This window comes from Bufo bufo, chromosome 5 (genome assembly GCF_905171765.1).
Source record: "Bufo bufo chromosome 5, aBufBuf1.1, whole genome shotgun sequence".
NCBI lineage: Eukaryota > Metazoa > Chordata > Amphibia > Anura > Bufonidae > Bufo > Bufo bufo.
In genome coordinates, this window is record NC_053393.1 from 47,541,765 (window position 1) to 47,557,687 (window position 15,923).

Below are 15,923 nucleotides of genomic sequence, written 5' to 3' on the forward strand. Positions count from 1 at the left end.
ATTGTATGAATTTCTGAGAATGCCCTTCGGACTGAATAACACTCCTGCTACGTTTCAGAGGCTAATGGAGCTGTGCCTGGGAGAGCCGACTCATGAGTGCCTGCTTGTTTATCTTGATGACATTATCATCTTCTCTTCCACGTCTGAGTCCTTAACCAGTTGGAAGCATGGGTTCAAGTTAAACGCCACAACTGTCACCTGCTCAGGGAGAGTCTAGAGTACTTGGAGCACATAGTTTCCAAAGAGGGGGTCCAACCCATGGATTCAAAGATCTGAGCCATGCAACAGTGGCCTGTGCCTACCAAAGGTAGCGAATTACGGTTCTTCCCTGGGTTAATCAATTGCTACTGAAGGTTTATCAAGAACTTGGCTAAAATGGCGGCACCTTTGTATGCCCTGCTTGCTGGGGGTACTTCTCAGGAGACAAAGAACAGAGCCATCTGTCCATGTCTTCAGAGAACTGAAGAAGTTGTTGACCAGTGCTCCCATACTGGCGAATGCTGACTTAACCAAACCCTTCGTGTTACACACAGATGGCAGCTTGTAAGTATTTGGTGCAGTGCACCCCAGGTGCGCGACGGATGAGAACGAGTGATTGCATACATGAGTAGGACAATACGTGAGAGCAATAATTGTAGCTCGTTCAAACTGGAGCTGCTGGCTGTGGTCTTGACAGTAATCGACAAGTTTGCTGACATCTTAACTGGGTCAGAGTTCACTTTGCTGACTGACAACAATCCTGTGCTTCACCTGGGCACAGCCAAATTGGGGGCCCTGGAACAGTGATGGATGGCTAGCCTCAGCAAGTTCGCTTTTCAACCTCAATAAATGTCAGCCAAGAGAATACTAATGCAGAAGGACTGTTGAGTGGATTTATGAGAAGAAGTGACATTTTGGGCAAGTTAAAACATTTTTGTGGTTTCAACTGTTCTAATACCATCCTAATCTACAGACGGTAGCCATGGGTATGTGTGAAAGTTGCTGTAGCTTGGCCAGGGCCACGGACCAACAGGCCCCAGTTGGGAATGTCCAAACCCATTATCTACTATATCTTGTGATGATGGACTACCTGACGATGGAGGAATCTCTGAGGGGTATAAGTACGGATGTTCTGCTCAGTTGCATTCTGATCAAGGTGCTTGTTTTAAGGAGTTATGCCAGCTCTACCAGATTAGGAAGACCTGGACGACTCCATATGACCTGCAAGGAAATTGGGCGTGTGAGCGGCCTGAGCTGCTCAGATGTTGAGGACGCTCAATATAAAGTTATAGCCAGGAGAGGGGCTCCATAACACAATAGAATTTGGGCCTTACTACAAGCACACATCTTTAGTGCCTGTAAACCACCCCCCAGTATCAGCAGCCATCCTTCATTTCATTAATACACCAAAGGACTAAGGGCTTCAGAGTGCCTGACTGACATTGCAACACACATCATCCAAGAGCTGACTAGAAAGGATTGCATCTGTGCTGGTGCGGTTTAGTGCCAAAATCCTCACAATGTTTGGGCATGTTCACACAGTGTTTTTGCAATGTGGATTTCAGCATGCTTTCCCAGCAGAAATGCAGCACATTTTTTTTCTCGTCAAGGAAAAAGGCCATTCTAGATGCCGTTGAATGGGGCTTGCCTTACTGAATGGCGCTAGTAACTCAGGGGTCATCTTCAGATTTCTGCTGTGGGATTCACCGCAAAAATGCACATAGAACTTTTCTGGTGTTCCTTTCCGTTGAGGAAATATGCCCTTTTTTTTATATCAGAATGGATGAGCTCAAAGACTATGGCTGGTGTTGCACAATGGAGTATGAAGGGTGAAGGGAACATATTTAGATTCGACGATAAACACATTCTATTCATGGTTTGTGGATGGGATGTAAACAGGTTGCTCTTAAGGTACACAAATATTTGTCTTCTTGACTAGCTGACCTCCCTCCACATATGAGACTAGTATGTGGTCAAGAAATCCTGGCAGCTAGAGCTATGATCGCAAAAACCTGGAAATCCAGCTCACCATTGACAATACAAGAATTAATGTCTACAATCCGAGCAGCTCATGATCTAGAGAAACTATATGCTGTTAGAACATGCTCATGGGATAAAGTGGCTCCAAGATGGGAGATATGGGTACATTTTTCAAAATCACAATCACCTTCAAATAGAGGATCATAAATATCCACCTTGATCGTGCAACCACATTGAGCTATGCTACTTGGATTATGTAATATACTGCATGTTGATATGCCTAAATCCGCCGTGTTCTTATTTGTTCAACTCTGTTGTTATTTAGTTATGTATTGGATACAATTTCTTGAAGATTTACAAACTACTCATGTCATATATCCCTGCGTGGATTATAAAAGCTACAAGCAGCGATGGACTGGCCATCGGGAGTACCGGGAGAATCCCGGTGGGCCGATCGAATTATGGGCCGGCCAGGGCCGCCATCAGGGGGGTAAAGCTCCAGTAACAGCAGGCAGTGTGGGGGCGGCGCTCACTCACCGACGTCACACGCCTGCTCCACCCACTAGGCGGCGCAGGCGCGTGACGTCAGTGAGTGAGCGCTGCCGCCCGCACTTGTTACTGGAGGCTGGAGGCGGGAGCTGAATGTAAGGTAGTAAAGACTCTTTACTAAAGAGATGAGCGCTGTGCCCCCACGTGTAGTAGAATACCTACCTGGAGCCAGAGCAGACTGTGCACAGAAAGGGCACTTTGTCACTGTGGACAAAGTATGGCACTTTCTGTGCACAGATTGGCTCTAGGTGGGTACAGTGTGGCACTGCAGTCACTAAGGGCACTATTTATCTGGGCATAGTAGGGCACTATCTGCCCACATAGTCAACATATGGCGCTCTGGGCACTGCCATATAATAGTGTGGGTACGGCGATATTTGGTTCTATGTGGGCACTGTATGATTGTGGGCAGATAGTGCCATACTATCCACAGATAAATGGCGCATTTAGTGCCTGTCGTGCCCACATAGTGCCATATAGAACCCATACTCGGAAAGCGCCATACTTGTGTAGACAGAGTATAATTATAGGCAAAGTATGGCACTTTCTGCCCACGTTTTAGCTCTAGGTAGGTATGATATGGCACTTTGTGGGCACTGTAGACACTAAATACACAACTTATCTGAGCATAGTATGCCCAGGTCTTCCCACGGTCATACAGTGCTCAGATAGCGCCATGTTATGCACAGATAAATGGTGTATTTCTTGCTTATGGTGCCATACAGTACCTACCTAAAGTGAAAACCTACAGTACTTTGGCCACAGTCATACAGTGCCGACATAGAGCCAAAGTATGGCACTTTCTATGCACCTATGTAGGTACTATATGGGTACAAATGCGCTATTTTTCTGTGAATAGGAGGGCACTATCGTGCTCTATGTGGGCACTGTATCACTATTAGGGCAGATAGTGCCATAGAGACAAAATGTCTCCCAGCACATTATACATGGCTCGTCATCATGGTTACGACCTCCCTGTAATCCAGCATTGGTGGTCGAAAAAAGCACCAAACTATGTGCACTCCCACAATCCCGGCTACTCCTATAGTGTGCAAGCATGACCACCGCTGCTGGATTACAGGGTGGTCAAAACCATGGAAACGAGCAGTGCATAATGTGATGGAAAAATGACTCCCGCCAGCAAAGGAAGCAATATGGACAATCACAATACATTAGTAAGTGCCTTGTATTAACTTTCTCTACAAGATAAATGCCACTTGCTGAAGAGACATAACCCCTTCAAGGATGCGTGCACTGATATGCTGTAGATTTGCATCCATTAAATCCACACTATTTACAGCATACATTGACCTGTGGTGCGGTTTTAAGTCTGCAGTCAGTTTATGCTGCGGATTCCCTCCTTTGCAGTGCACAGATCTGCTGTAAAATCTGCATGTAACTCACATATTTTGTTGTGGATTTTGCTGCTGCAAATTACGTCCTGCACGGATGTGCCCCTTGCTTTCTTTCATTTTGTATGCATAGGTGGTGCCCTATGTGGGCTCTGTATGGCACGCACTGTGCACTGTTTGGCAGTGGCTTGCCTAGTAAGGTGATCACCATCACCATGCTCAGTTTTTATTATCCCCACAGCCTGTGTTAAAATTAAAGTTACTGTCTGCAGCCTGCAGGATACCGATTTATTAATGTATACTACTGTGAGTGGCGGGGAGGGGGATCTATGGATGACGGCACTGTTATAGGGAGGGGGATCCGTGGATGGCACTGTTATGGGGGGGGGTCTGTCATGTGGATGACATTGACACTTATGGGGGGGGGGGGTCTGTGGATGACACTTATGGGGGGGATCTGTGGATACCATTATTTTTTTGAGTGTGTTTGGGAAAAATAAAGTGGGCCGGTCTGGCTGAAGTCCAGGGCCACTTTATTGTCCCAGTCCATCCCTGGCTACAAGCATCATATGTCATTTGTCTTTATTGCTATACATTGTCAATCTAATATATAAAGCTGAGTGTATGTGTGTGTGTGTATGTGTGTACAGTACAGACCAAAAGTTTGGACACACCTTCTCATTCAAAGAGTTTTCTTTATTTTCATGACTATGAAAATTGTAGATTCACACTGAAGGCATCAAAACTATGTGGAATTATATACATTACAAACAAGTGTGAAACAACTGAAAATGTCATATTCTAGGTTCTTCAAAGTAGCCACCTTTTGCTTTGATTACTGCTTTGCACACTCTTGGCATTCTCTTGATGAGCTTCAAGAGGTAGTCCCCTGAAATGGTCTTCACTTCACAGGTGTGCCCTGTCAGGTTTAATAAGTGGGATTTCTTGCCTTATAAATGGGGTTGGGACCATCAGTGGCGTTGAGGAGAAGTCAGGTGGATACACAGCTGATAGTCCTACTGAATAGACTGTTAGAATTTGTATTATGGCAAGAAAAAAGCAGCTAAGTAAAGAAAAACGAGTGGCCATCATTACTTTAAGAAATAAAGGTCAGTCAGTCAGCCGAAAAATTGGGAAAACTTTGAAAGTAAGGGCTATTTGACCATGAAGGAGAGTGATGGAGTGCTGCGCCAGATGACCTGGCCTCCACAGTCACCGGACCTGAACCCAATCGAGATGGTTTGGGGTGAGCTGGACTGCAGAGTGAAGGCAAAAGGGCTAAGCATCTCTGGGAACTCCTTCAAGACTGTTGGAAGACCATTTCAGGGGACTACCTCTTGAAGCTCATCAAGAGAATGCCAAGAGTGTGCAAAGCAGTAATCAAAGCAAAAGGTGGCTACTTTGAAGAACCTAGAATATGACATATTTTCAGTTGTTTCACACTTGTTTGTTATGTATATAATTCCACATGTGTTAATTCATAGTTTTGATGCCTTCATAGCCATGAAAATAAAGAAAAACTCTTTGAATGAAAAGGTGTGTCCAAACTTTTGGTCTGTACTGTATATGTCCGCTAAAGAAATCCGCACCGTCGCATTTACAATCACGAAATTTGGCACACAGGTACATCAGGTGTCCGAAAAGGTTTTAGACCAGGTCTCAGCTCTCTAGGACGTACCGTTCCTGAGATATTCCCAAAAAAATGCATTAGCCAATAGAGGCTTGGTCACATGACCCTTATCAGCCAATAGAAGCTCGCAGGTCCTCCAACCTCCACATACAGTTTTACTCTATCTTCACTGCTGTAGAAGAGCTTTAAACGAAATCTGTCACCAGGATAATTGCCATTGATATAAAGCCATGGCCTAATAGCACTTAGTACCTTATTTCAAGATGTGCCTTTGTTCCAGTAATAGATGTTTTTAGCCTCTGAAAATCCAGTTTATTTGGTATGCAAATGAGCCAGTAAGGTACCTAGAGGGGCGTCACTCTTGCAGGAAGGAGCCCCCTCCCACTCCTGAGCCGACGGGAATTGAAAAAAATGAAGGTAAAAATCAACTGTCAGCTGCAGGGGTGGGAGGGGGGGCGACTTTCTCCCTGCAGCTTACACTCAGACAGCACAGTGCTGCGGTCTTAGAGTGAGCTGTTCAAAAGGACACGCCCCAATTCTGTTAGGCCACGCCCCCTCCCACGCTTTGGCCGACAGATTGAAAAAATGAAGTTAAAAATCAACTTCTTGGTCCCGCTAAGCCATGCCCAGATCTGTTAGGCCATGCCCTCTCTAACTCAGCTGACAGGGATTAAAAAAATGAAGGTAAAAATAAACTTCTGTCAGCTGCAGGGGTGGGAGGGAGGGTGACTTTCTCCCTGCAGCTTACACTCAGACAGCACAGTGCTGCTGTCTTCGAGTGAGCTTTTCAAAAGGACACGCCCCCGATCCAGTAAAGGCCACTGTTAAGGGGGTGGGCCCCTGTGGAGGTCACTGTCAAGGGGTGGTATGCTGTGAAAGTCACTGTTAAACGGGAAGGCTGCTGTAAAGGTCAAAGTTAAGGGGGTGGGCTGCTGTGGAGGTCCAATTTTAAGGGACGGGACACTGTGAGGGGGGTCAGTGTTAAGGTGTGGGGGGCTGTGGAGGTCACTGTTATAGTGGATATTGTTGATATCTTTTAACGACACACACAAACATTAAATGAAATAGATAAAATATACCCGAGCAAAGCCGGGTCCTTCAGCTAGTCTAATATATAAAGCTGAGTGTATGTGTGTGTATGTATGTCCGCTAAAGGAATCCGTACCGTCGTATTTACAATCACGAAATATGGCACACAGGTACATCAGGTGTCCGGGAAGGTTTTAGACCAGGTCTCAGCTCTCTAGGACGTACCGAGATATTCTCAAAAAATGCATTAGCCAATAGAAGCCTCGTCACATGACCCTTAACAGCCAATAAAAGCTTGCAGGTCCTCCAGCCTCAACATACACAGTTTTACTCCAGGTTTCTGTAAGAACCCAGCCATTTTTCTTCACTGCTGTAGGAGAGCTTTAAAGGAAATCTGTCACAAGGATAATCGCTATTGAAGTAAAGCCATGGCCTAATAGCACTTAGTACCTCATTTCAAGATGTGCCTTTGTTCTAGCAATAGATGTTTTTATCCTCTAAAAATCCAGTTTATTTGGTATGCAAATGAGCCAGTAAAGTGCCCCTGATCTGGTTAAGCCACACCCCCTTCCCACTCCTGAGCCAACAGGGATTTAAAAAAATCAAGGTAAAAATCAACTTCTGGCATCTGCAGGGGTGGGAGGGAGGGTGACTTTCTCCCTGCAGCTCACACTCAGACAGTACAGTGCTGCTGTCTTAGAGTGAGCTGTTCAAAAGGACACGCCCCCGATCCAGTAAAGGCCACTGTTAAGGGGGAGGGCCCCTGTGGAGGTCACTGTCAAGGGGGTGGTATGCTGTGAAAGTCACTGTTAAAGGGGAAGGCTGCTGTAAAGGTCAAAGTTAAGGGAGTGGGCTGCTGTAGAGGTCCAAATTTAAGGGATGGGGCACTGTGGGGGTGTGTGGAGGTGTTAAGGTGTGGGGGGCTGTGAAGGTCACCGTTTTGGGGGCGGGTGCTGTAGAGGTCACTGCTATAGTGGATAGTGTTGATATCTTTTAACGACACAAACAAAGATGATGATTGCATTTGCATGACTAAAGCTATTAGGTGTGAGAGGTGTTAGAACAGCACTGTATTTATTGTCGGAGATTTCTCGCCATTGTAATTGAGAAAGTCAGTCGGTTGACTAGCAAAACATCTTCAAGAGGAAAAAATATATATATACTTGCTCTGACTTATTACTACTGATCTACTATGACCTGGATGAATGATGGCCTTCACAGACAAAAAATAAAAAAAATCCCACATGATGGCCCCAGTGGAGGAACAGAGCAAAATGCTAAAGTTCCAGTGAAGCTATGCCATGACAGACATTGTAATCCACCATCACATACACACACCAAGTTGCTTTTAGGTTATAAACATTTTTATTATATTATGGTTTGCAGTCATACATAACCAAAGTAAACAGTCCAATATCCAAGGAATGAAAAAGACTTATTAGTGAAAGCATTGTATTACAAATCACATCCACTTTTAATGACCTCATCCATGAGCAGACATAATATGTGATGCAATGCATTGTTTTGTATGGAGTGCACTGAAATGCGTCAACTCCAACAACACAATCATGGTCTGATGTTACAAGATATGCAACTATTTAGGACCCTTTTGCTAACCTACCATACAATCAGCTGCCAGAATTGCTGATTTGGCAACGAAGAGTTCAGCAGTTCTATTCTAAGGGAAGGGGTAAGAAACTTTTCAATCCCACTGCTACCCTGGAGGTGGAAGTCCTAATGGTACAAACAGTAGGAGTTGGGAGGGGGAGGTCCCAGTGTGCTCAAGGGTGTGAACAAAGGGTAGAAGGGTCACTTAACATGTGGACCCTTTCACACTTGCATTAAACTTTTCCGGCACTGAGTTCCGTCCTAGGGGCTCAATACCGGAAAAAAACTGATCAGTTTAATCCTAATGCATTCTGAATGTTCAGTCACTGTACGGGTTTTGGACGGAGAAAATACTGCAGCATGCTGCGGTATTTTCTCCTTCCAAAATTTCGGAACACTTTTCCATTGAAATGCATTAATGCCGAATCCGGCCCCAAGTGTTCTGGAAAAACGGATCCGGTTTTGCGGTCTGTGCATGCACAGACCTTAAAAAATGTGAAAAAGATAAATACCGGATCTACCGACGGAACTGCCTGCCGGAATCCAACAACTCAAGTGTGAAAGTACCCTAAAGGCTGCTTCTTCCGAGCTGCCAAGTAACGTCTCAAGTGCAGCCCCTTTCATCAGAGATTAAAGAAAGAAAAAGGACAGTGCGACAAGTCATGTACTGTAGCAGTCTGTCACTTCTACCTTCATGCACAGACACAGCATAGCGTTTTCACATGGTTTGGGGAAAATGATGGTTCACGTTACACAAAAAACACATAAGATGGACGTAACAAGGACCACGTACCGTGGACAGGAAAAATCAACATCAGTAATGAAAGAACAAACCTGTATTTCTTGGTGGTACCTCCTTAATCTCATTGCTAAGTTCATCTACTGCCACATCTGTCAATACAAACAGATACAAAAATTAATTGAAAGGATAAAGAAAAAAAAGTTGTGTCAAATGAGGAGATCCTGGAATGGAGAGGACCACAAGTCATTTAGACCTGGCTCCTAGCCTGGAGCAATATGAGGGTACAATTTCTAGAGTCAACCAGTAGGTTCATTCCAAAGGTTGGCCAAGTGACTGAGAATATCACGATCATTGTAGCAGAAATGAAACCCAATATAGGTGGATGAGGTTAGATAATATTAGCAGGGCTCACATTTCTGGTACAACAATTTTAATTAGTTATTATTAATTATCAGTGTTATTTGCTCATTGGCGCTTTTGGGTTCCAAACTGTGTGGAAAAAAAATCGACTTTCTTGAAAATTACCAAATGAAGAACTTGATAACGGTGACTGCAAACCATAACATTGTTTAAAGTGACTTCTTAAATATATATGTCACCATCTATGATTAATGCTTACCTGGCAGGATTCACATGAGTGTATTACGGGACCATTTATGCGTCCACATTATGGACGATCGTCCCCCAGTGTCGGACTGGGGTTCCTTGGGCCCACCGGAGGAAATTTTCTCAGGACCCAAACTCATAAATAAGTCTAATAGGTTTTGAATCAAAGAAATAGACCCTAGTGGAAAGCGATTAGCTCTGAAGGCAGCTCCCAATGGAATTTTTTTTACTGGACCTTTGGGGCCCACTATGGCTTTAGAGACTTGGCCCACCGGAGGATCTTCTGGCACTCTGGAGGGTCAGTCCACCACTAGTGCCACAGACCCACTGACCCAAAATTACAACATCAAATGTCTATGATGCTATGAGTTTGGGTTGGTGAGCTCATGGTCATGTGTAATATGCTCTTCTGTGACTGGCCTAAGAGTAGAACTATGATAGTTGGCCCCTACTATGCTTTACTGCTTACTGTAGTGACCTACTGTCTACATATGCTGATTTACCGCTGTAATTCCTCTGTGCTTTATACTGCTTCTCTGCAGCGAATAAGCCGTGGAGTCATAATCGTTTTAACTTCACAGTTGTTTGGACTGGTTAGAAAGGTAACTCAAGTCCACTAAAGTGGAAGCAAGGCCAGTTCATTGGCAACACAGACCTATGGTATCACCAGTATCAGGTTCTCTCAGTAAAATTTACTTAAGGGTGTAGAGGCGGTGCAGCGATACCAGTCAAACCAGTGCTTTGGTGTCTGAGGGAGCCTAAAGGCCCTCTGCAACATCAAATCATTGATACTGTAAGTTGTACATGTTAAGTATGGCACCCTTTTAGAGATTCTGCACTAGGGCCCAGGAGCTCCAAACTACACCTTTGTCTATAGAGTATTATAGAAATAAAAACATGGGATTGATAAATTGGCGAATTTGAAACATGACTGCCAAGCTGCGTTCCTAAGGTCTGAAGTAACTTTACATGCGTACTACTCCCTGAAGACCTTTAGGAGTGGCCATGAGGCAAGAGAACATCTAGGCATGTAACAAAGACCTTCAACTCCACGGATGACATTGTTTGGGTAAAATGTCTTGTGACAATCACCTCTCCTTGTATCATATGGGCATTGGCCAGACGCCAAGTTGGGAACTGGTCAATAGGAGCTTGCTCATTTGTTTAAGTTATAAGTGACTGTTACTTACTTTACCCTGTGTGTTATCTTTTATACAGTATATGTCTTTGATGTTATTTTATCATAGTTTAGTAAACCTCTTATGCAACTAAGCCCTGCCGAGCCTACTTTATAACCGGATCTCAGAATTTATGATAAAACAATGGCTTGAAAGATGAAAGCTACAGAACCCCAAAATTATTACTATTACATACACTATGGGGCAGATTTACTAAGACTGGTATTTCTCAAAAAAAAAAAAAAAAAAAAAAAAAAGATAGTTAAAGTGAATTGTGCCAAATTTATTAAAAGACACACAACTCTTAATAAATTTGGATAATTTATACACCATCTGAAGGTCAGAAAATACACATCTGAAATAAAATTCAAGTTTGCACAGTTTCCTGGTTTTTGTCAGAGTTTTAGTCCACACCCTTCCTGGTCAATTTACAAATTTTTTGGGCTCAAAATCTGACTTTTTTGGAGGCTCTGTTGACGTGCAAAACTGGCATAAACGGAGTAATAAAAAATGTGACCCTATATGTTCTAACCACAGCAACACCACAAAAGACTACTGAACCAAAGCTAATGGTTTTAGGGAATTATTTAATACCAACTTGTTTATAAGCAGTGTTAAACAGAAAATGTTTAGTGAAAAGCAACCATTAATCTTATTAATCAAAGTATTTTATCAATACATAGAAAGCAGATATACCTATAATAAACGCATAATCCATATCTTCCAGGAAGGTAAGGTTGGCTAAGAGAGGAGATGGGAGGAAGGGTTTAGTATTGGGTCTTGGTCATCGATGGCTCCTTTCAATAAGACTCTTTCAACATGGTCTACGATGCCTAAGGCCCTTTGTTACAAGGAGGATCATATTGGGTCAAGAGTGAAACTGTTCAGCGCACGAGGTGAACACTACCAGCGTCTGCGCAGAAGATGAAGCCAGGGAGGTGATCATGTGGGTAAATTAACTGCCATCTTTACAGCTACAAACGCAGCAACTACCAAGAGTGAGAGCAGCATGGGGGGTATGACTAGGGAGCAGCGTTTTAGCGTCAGTTCATGGCATTTCAGAAATATCAGAAACTGACCAACCCCTTCAAAGAAATGCATCGCAACAAATGAAATCTGATCCTCCTTTGAGTCAAAAATGCTTACAGCAGAGTGGATCTCCCAGTTGTGGTGTGCAAGGGACGTAAGTTAGGCTAGCCATTCTCCATCTGTGAGGTTGAACGCTATTGCTCGATAAAATATATTAGGATATTTTTGGAACATTCTTTAAATGGCCTTTAAGGCATAACAGAGCTCAACATCACCGCAATCTTTGTACAACTTTTTCTAGAACAATAATGACATTTTTCAGTATGTTTTGTTGAGAAATGTATCACAACGTGGAAAGCTGGAGACAACCCAAGGTGATCCACTGAGACACAGAGGAGCCATAAAGGGGAAAAAAAAATAATAAAAAAATCTCAAAAATCTTCAGGTACCATGAAAATCCATTACGCAAATAATTCTTGCACCTAGGAATGTCTAGTGTTTTGAACCCCATTGTTCTATTGGCTGGTAAGCAGGGGGGCCTGATTTCTACCATCATAGCCTGAAGTAATAAACTAGCAGATAATGCTAGCAAATTCTTAATATTAAGACTTTCAAAAAATGTATGTATTTTAATAACCAAATAACTAAAACAATTGACACATTTACCTGACAGAGTTAAAGGGAACATGTCATCAACTTTATGCTGCCCACACTAACGGCAGAATAAAGTAGAGACAGGTGAGATAATTTCAGCGGTCTGTCATTTATAAGTTAAAAGTAAGCTGTTGCCGAGAACCAGCATCACAATCATTGCAGACTGGGCCTGGAAAAGAGTCACGGCCACCTGAGAAGAGTCCTGGTTATTCATGAATTCCTGCTCTCCTGCTGATGACTGACCGTCTTCTACCTAGTTTTCTCCCTTTCTCTCTAGAAGAGAGCTGCCAATCATCAGCAGATGGGCGAGAGAGCAGGAGATTATAATAACCAGGACTCTTCTCAAGTAGATTTGACTCTTTTCAAGGCCTGGGCTGCAATGATTATGATGCTGGTTCTCGGCAACCACCTACTTTTAGCTCATAAATGACACACCGCTGAAATCAGCATTTCTGTCACTATTTTATGCTGCCCACAGTGAGGTCAGCATAAAGTTGATGACAGGTTCCCTTTAAGAATACATAACCATAGAGACAGACCATGCAGCCTATATATATATATAACCCCTAAAAAGAAGGGGTTTAACCCTGGTGCATACTTGCCAACACTCCAAATTTATGTAGTTCAATCTCGCAAATTGGACCAAAAAAGGGATGGGGTTTATGTAAACCTCACCCAAAAGTGGGCATTTGAGGTTTTTCCATGTATGGACTTAAATGTCCCAATTTTAGTTCTTTCCTCTTCACTTCTGGTTGTTGAGAATTGGTACATGACCGCCCTCTCCAGAGGAACTGCATTGGTTGCAAGCAGAGGGGAGGAGAATTGGTTTAGGATTGTGGAAAAAGTATGGAGTGAAGCACAAACACCAGGACCTTCTACAATATGGGACCATCTCAAGGGGTCCTTCTGATCTTTTTCTATGGCGCTTCCGCTGCATGCCACTGATTAGGGGTATCAACGATAAAGCACAACTATAACACAACGTTTTCAGATCAGACTGGAGCCAATAAAAGAGCACAGTAAGGAAAAATGGAGGACTTTCTACAATCATAGCACCTTATCATTCTTACCGTCAGTTCCTTTAAGGTTTAGTCGTTTATTCAACTCCTCAGCCTTATTCTTTACATGAAAGATAAACCACAGAAAAATGATTTAGTAAAACACTCCCACTGACATTTTTTTAGGTTTAGTAATGGGTGTATATGTTGTTTTACTAAAGCTAAATAATTACAGCCTGAACACATCTGCAAAATACTTCTACTCAAGAAGCAAGAAAACCATCTCTCAGGTGGCACTTGTAGGTGGCTACACAAAGTCACTGCTTAACCCCTTACAGAGCCTTAAAGGGGTTCTCTGGGATTTTCCTATTTAGAGCCTGTCCTCAGGATACCTTATCAATATGAGATTGTCGGGGGTTTGACTCCCGACACTCCCGCCGATCAGCTGTTTGAGGAAACCACAGCACTTAGCAAAGCTCTGGTGAGCACCTCGGCCTCCTTGCAGGTTAACAGGCACAGCACCATCCATTGGATAGCGGCTGTGCTTGGTATCACAGCTCAGCTCAATTCACTTGAACGTGAATAAGCTGTGCCTAGGCCACGTGACCGATTAACGCGACATCACATGGCCTAAGAGGAGACCTAAGTACTCACAGAACACCATGGTCTCTTCGTACAGCAGATCAGTAGGTGTATTGGGAGTCAGACCCCCGCCAGTCTGATGTTGATGACCTATCCTAAGGATAGGTCATCAATATGAAAATCATAGAAAACCCCTTTAAACATTATAATGGTATGAAACAAAACAGAAGCACTCATCTGTAGACTGCTCTATTTCAGAGGCTTTTTAAAGGGTCCATACATGACAGGGTAGCAACTTAGAAGTAGTACTTAAGAGACACCTGAACGAGAGCAATTTTGCAGGGTGCATTGCCTTTAAACAACATGCTGGATCTCCCCACTGAGAAATATTTATTTAAGTACTAGCAGAAGCTTCTTTCACCAGCATACATGTGTGTTGTACAATAGTCCTTTTCTTATAAGTGTAAAACTCTGGGCAACTTTTCATTAGTGTTCTGTACTTTTTAAGGAAGGGGTATTCCAATAATGATTTAGCCTTTATCGAGTGCGAGTCTGACTGCAGTGACCTTCACAGATTGATAGTACGGGAGTCCTGCTTTTACAGTATGTGCTGTCACTCCATTTAAAGTCTGGCGAACTGATGGAGGTAGCCAACGATAGCGCTGTAGATTCCCATAATGTTTAAAAACAGGGCTGGAGACATGCACAACCACTGCTCCATTGAAACAGAGGACATAGAACCCCCAGACATTTACTAGTTATCTCCTATCCAGTCCATCTCTGGCAACATCTGTATGAACATTTAAATAGAACCTGTCACCACAAAATGCAGTGCAATCTGCAAGCAGCAGGTTATAGAGCAGGATGAACTGAACAGATTGATATATCGTTTTGTAGGGAAAGAGTCAGTAAAACATGTAATATATACATTTCAATCTCTGCGTTTTTTGAACTTAAGACCACAGCTGCACACAGCTATCAGTGACTGATATAACTGTATACACATATACACAGAGAATGCCATCAGTCCCTGATAACACCTCCCCCGTGAACAGCTATCAGTGACCGACAGCTATCACTGTAACACTTACACAGAGAATGCTATTACTGATAACACGTCCCCCCATGTACAGATATCAGTGACTGACAGCTATCTCTGTATACACACTTACACAGAGAATACTATTAATCACTGATAACACGTCCCCCCATGTACAGATATCAGTGACTGACAGCTATCTCTGTATACGCACTTACACAGAGAATGCTATTACAGATAACACCTCCCCATGTACAGATATCAGTGACTGACAGCTATCTCTGTATACACACTTACACAGAGAATGCTATTAGTCACTGATAACACCACCCCTGTGTACAGCTATTAGTGGCTGACAGCTATCTCTGTATACACACTTACATAGAGAATGCCATCAATCACTGATAACACCTTCCCCGTGTACAGCTGAAATCAGAAACAGCAGAGATGGAAATGTATAAATGACAAACTACGTGACTCTGTTAAAAGTTTTGTTGAATCTTTTCCCACAAAACTATATATCAATCTGCTCCGCTTCGCCTGCTCTATAACATGCTGCCTGGAGATTGCACAGAATTTTATAGGGACAGGTCCTTTTTAAGGTGCGTCACGTATCACCGTAAGGCACGCATTTAGTGACATCTACCTTATCATCACAAGAACATCCAAGCTCTTCATTTACAGTGGATTGAGACAGAACTATTGGGACTGGCTTGGAGGCTTCTTCTGGCATTGCTGGCTTGTGAGATGCTGCTCTTAAGAGATGGTTTAAGCTTCCGTGAGTCCCATTGTTGGGGGCAGGTTTCAAACTCAAGAGATCTGAGGGTACAGAAAGCAATTTAGAACTACACTGATCAGTAATAACATTAAACCTACGTAGTGCATGATGCTGTCAACCAGCCATCACAATCTGGAGCTTATTAAAGTTGCTCTGATCCTTATGTTTGCCCATTGTGTCTGCTTGCAAC

At 43.2% G+C, this 15,923-nt stretch overlaps 1 protein-coding gene across 4 annotated transcripts in view; it reads right to left on the reverse strand.

Moving 5' to 3' along the window:
* The window catches only part of ENPP2 (ectonucleotide pyrophosphatase/phosphodiesterase 2), a 96,857-nt gene that overhangs the window by 20,795 nt on the left and 60,139 nt on the right, over positions 1-15,923 (reverse strand). For 2 of the 4 annotated variants that reach the window (XM_040432005.1, XM_040432004.1), the window contains exons 18-20: positions 15,602-15,774; positions 13,407-13,455; positions 8,962-9,018 (exon numbers count right to left, since the gene is read on the reverse strand). In XM_040432005.1, coding sequence (XP_040287939.1) covers positions 8,962-9,018; positions 13,407-13,455; positions 15,602-15,774 — 279 coding nt within the window. The remainder of the gene's footprint in view (positions 1-8,961; positions 9,019-13,406; positions 13,456-15,601; positions 15,775-15,923) is intronic. The other 2 variants (XM_040432007.1, XM_040432006.1) reach the window with 1 other exon arrangement.